The sequence below is a fragment of the Numida meleagris genome, chromosome 23 (assembly GCF_002078875.1).
Source record: "Numida meleagris isolate 19003 breed g44 Domestic line chromosome 23, NumMel1.0, whole genome shotgun sequence".
NCBI classification, from domain to species: Eukaryota; Metazoa; Chordata; class Aves; order Galliformes; family Numididae; genus Numida; species Numida meleagris.
The window spans coordinates 2,547,407-2,550,405 of record NC_034431.1 but is presented as its reverse complement, the minus strand read 5'-3'; the positions used below and the strand labels follow the sequence as shown (position 1 = coordinate 2,550,405).

Sequence of the window (2,999 nt, the reverse complement as noted above, 5' to 3'; positions counted from 1 at the left end):
TTTTTTCTTTTTCCAATGTACCCACTTCTTAAGAAATGATGGCAGTGTTGCAATGTTACGTCCAACTAGCCATGCTGTAGGAGAATGATGGATTTTGGAATCGATTAACTTGCTCCTCATGTAACATTACCCTGCTTCAGAAATGTTTTGTATTTTGATATAAATAAACATTTGCTAAAAAAAAAAAAAAGAAGAAAAGAAAACGTGAAGTTCCGTTGCTGACATTGATTTGGGCCGGGGTTCTGGGGAGGGATGGGGGTGTTCGCAGGGAGCAGGGGGATGCTTCTCCCTTGGGGTCGGGGAGAATGCTCTCTCCCTGTTGTTCCTGGAACCTCTGGGTGCTGGAGCTCTGACCCAACAATGCTGGGAGTGCTGGTGGTGCCGCGGGCTGCCCCAGGCAGCAGGGTGCCCAGGATGATCGTGTCCTTATGGATGGCATTCATCGCGGCTCGGAAAGGCAGAAGCGTGCATCCAGCCGCCGATGACACATCAGTGAGCGGGGGTTGGGAACGGGCAGGCACTGGGGCAGCTTTGGGGATGGGACCGGGAGCTCACCGGGTGCCTCTCTTCCAGGACGGCCCGGCGATGGAGTTTGATGCATTTCCCATGGTCAGTTGGTGTCTGTGCAAGCTGAAGACAAGGCAGGCAAATGCCCGCGATGGTCCATGGGATCATGTTCTTTAAATGCAGGGTGTTGGATATTTTTGAGGACAGAGCCAGCAGCGTGGGTGGGGATATGACCCCTGCTCTCCCCCCAGGCAGCCCACAGCTGCCTGCAGTTGTGCTCCCTTTGCAGGGCGAAGAGCAGATCTCCCGGTTATTGAGGAGGATGCTGGACATGTGGACGAGGCTGTGGGCAGGGCAGGGGGCAGAGCCACGGGCGGAGCCACGGGCAAATGAGCAAGCAGAGCGCACACCATCTCCTCCAGCCTCCCCGCATCCCAGCAGCCCGAGCTCCCAGGTTGGCATCCACAGCTGCATCCCATCTGGAACTCTTCTCTGTGAGATGGAGGGGGGCCTAGGGGCTGCTAGAATCTCAGTGTGCCCCCAGGTTGGGAACCTTCAGCTACCTGGTGCCCATGGGGTGAGCAGGTCACCTCAACCCCCCCACCAGAGTCACCCCTTCCCCTGCCCGGACCTGTGGCCATGGATCACTTGCCCCTCCCCCCCCCTCCCCCCCCTTTCTGCAGGATGATGCCAGCTTAGGTGAGCAGATGTCTGAGGAGGTGTTCCTGAAGGACACGGTCCACATCTTCAGGTGGAGGTAAAGCCCTGCAGTGCCCAGGGGCAGAGGGCTGGGTGATGAGGCAGCATCTGAGGGGTCTCACCTGATTCCTAGCAAGGCTCGTCGTATGAATCGCGTCTCGAGCATGGTGGAGGACGAGAAGACAGAGAACAGGCTGGAGCAAACACAAACCAAGTGAGCTTCCCTTGGCACAGCTTCTGGAGGGTTCCCCTTGCCCAGAGACCCCCATGTTTGAGGCTTAGCAGGCGAGGGACCCAATCCCATTTGCCCTGTTCCCAAAGTCCCTTCATCAGTCAAGAATTAAAAGCATGAGAGCACCAAACCTGAACTCCCTGCAAGGAGAAAGGGCTGCTCTATCTGGGCGGGTGCAGAAGGCAGGGTCCTGCTCCCCTGCCCCATAAGCTCTGCTTGCTGCAGCACGCCCCAGCTGCTGCTCCAGGACATGCCAGACCTCACCATGAATACCATGATGGATGCTACAACAGGCACCCTGACGGACATCATGACAGACACGGATAACCAGTTCAACATAACCAGCGAGGACTAGGAGGTAGGAGAGCCTCTGCCCCATCACTCACACTGCCCTGCTGTTTCCAGGCAGCCCCCAGGATCACTCTGCCCCATCTGCTGCTCCCCACCTCTGCCCCGCAGGTCGCTCTTCTCCTCCCCTTTCCCGGCTGTGTCTGAAGCTCTTCCCACCTCTCCAGAACGGATCTGCCCCAGGAAATAAAAGGTTTCATGCACCAACGGGGTTGGGTGAGCTGTGTCCATGTGCCACCTCCATGCCCCTAACCCATGATATCCCCCCCATGTGCACCCCAGCCCACGGTGGGTCACAGAAGTGTCCTGGGGGGATCACACAGGTGTCCTGGGGGGGTCTTGCCCTGGGCAGCAGGCAGGACAATGGGCAGCCTGTTGTCGAGGCAGTCCCCGTAGCATTTTTATCAGCATTACCATCCAATATTCCCCGGCTGGTTTGTCTTTGCTTTCCATTTATCAATATTACCAGCTGATCCTCCGGTCCCCCTCTGCGGGTTTATTAATATTGCCCTCTGATCTGCGGGTAGCAGCCGCACTTTATATTCCAGCCCCATCCCCAGCTCCTCCAAGCCCCGACACCATGTTTAATTAGATTTTCATCTTGGCTCAGGCAAACACAAATTGAGCTCCTGGTATCTCTCTCCCGCGCGCAGCCGGTGCCTGGCCGAGGCAGATGCCGTCCTCCTCTGCATTAATATTCTGGCGTCATCCAGGGCTGGCGTGCAGCTCAGGGTGATGCTGTCCTGGGGGAATCAGCAGCAAGAAGGTGTTGGTTTCAGTGCCCTCCCCATTCCATGCAGCATTCCCCAAATGTTGAGGGGTGGTCTCTCCCCACAGCAGAAATCAGAATCTGAGATTGCGGCAGGAGCGCAGCTCCGAACCCTCTCGTGTCGCACTGCCCTTTCCCAACGCTCTCTGCTCGTTGATATCATCACTTCTTCAGGGTTTGGTTTTGGGGCCGCGCTCTGTGTGGGATGGAAGGGGTTCCTGGGGCTCCCCATGGCCTGCATTTCCAGATCAGAGGGACAGAAAACGGCTTCAGCAGAGTCTGTTGGTTCCTGCAGCCATGGAGGGAAGCGGGGATTGTTCTCCAGCAGTCTCAAATCTTTTGCCAGTTTTGAAGATTAAACATTTCCTCTGCATCTTGCAGATGGATTTGGTGCTGGTGCTGCGACTCCCAGCCCCGCTGTCCGGGAGGATCTTGATTATTTTG

General features: G+C 56.5%; 1 protein-coding gene across 3 annotated transcripts; it reads left to right on the top strand.

The window, feature by feature from the left end:
• LOC110387791 lies at positions 345–1,989 on the top strand. Of its 3 annotated transcripts, none has more exons than XM_021376369.1 (7): positions 345–492; positions 574–609; positions 797–961; positions 1,191–1,264; positions 1,340–1,420; positions 1,732–1,796; positions 1,898–1,989. In XM_021376369.1, the coding sequence occupies exons 1-6, from the start codon at positions 361–363 to the stop codon at positions 1,763–1,765; spliced, it is 522 nt and encodes a 173-aa protein (XP_021232044.1). In that variant the 5' UTR covers positions 345–360; the 3' UTR covers positions 1,766–1,796; positions 1,898–1,989. The 3 variants fall into 3 exon arrangements, with proteins under 3 accessions (XP_021232044.1, XP_021232043.1, XP_021232045.1); XM_021376368.1 differs by having other exon boundaries at positions 1,664–1,796; XM_021376370.1 differs by lacking the exon at positions 797–961 and having other exon boundaries at positions 1,664–1,796.

Coding starts and splice junctions, on each gene's coding strand:
- LOC110387791 (XM_021376368.1), top strand. CDS start 361: ATGCTGGGAGTGCTGGTGGTGCCGCGGGCTGCCCCAGGCAGCAGGGTG. Junction 493..573: donor CAGCCGCCGATGACACATCA/GTGAGCGGGGGT, acceptor CCTCTCTTCCAG/GACGGCCCGGCGATGGAGTT. Junction 610..796: donor AGTTTGATGCATTTCCCATG/GTCAGTTGGTGT, acceptor CTCCCTTTGCAG/GGCGAAGAGCAGATCTCCCG.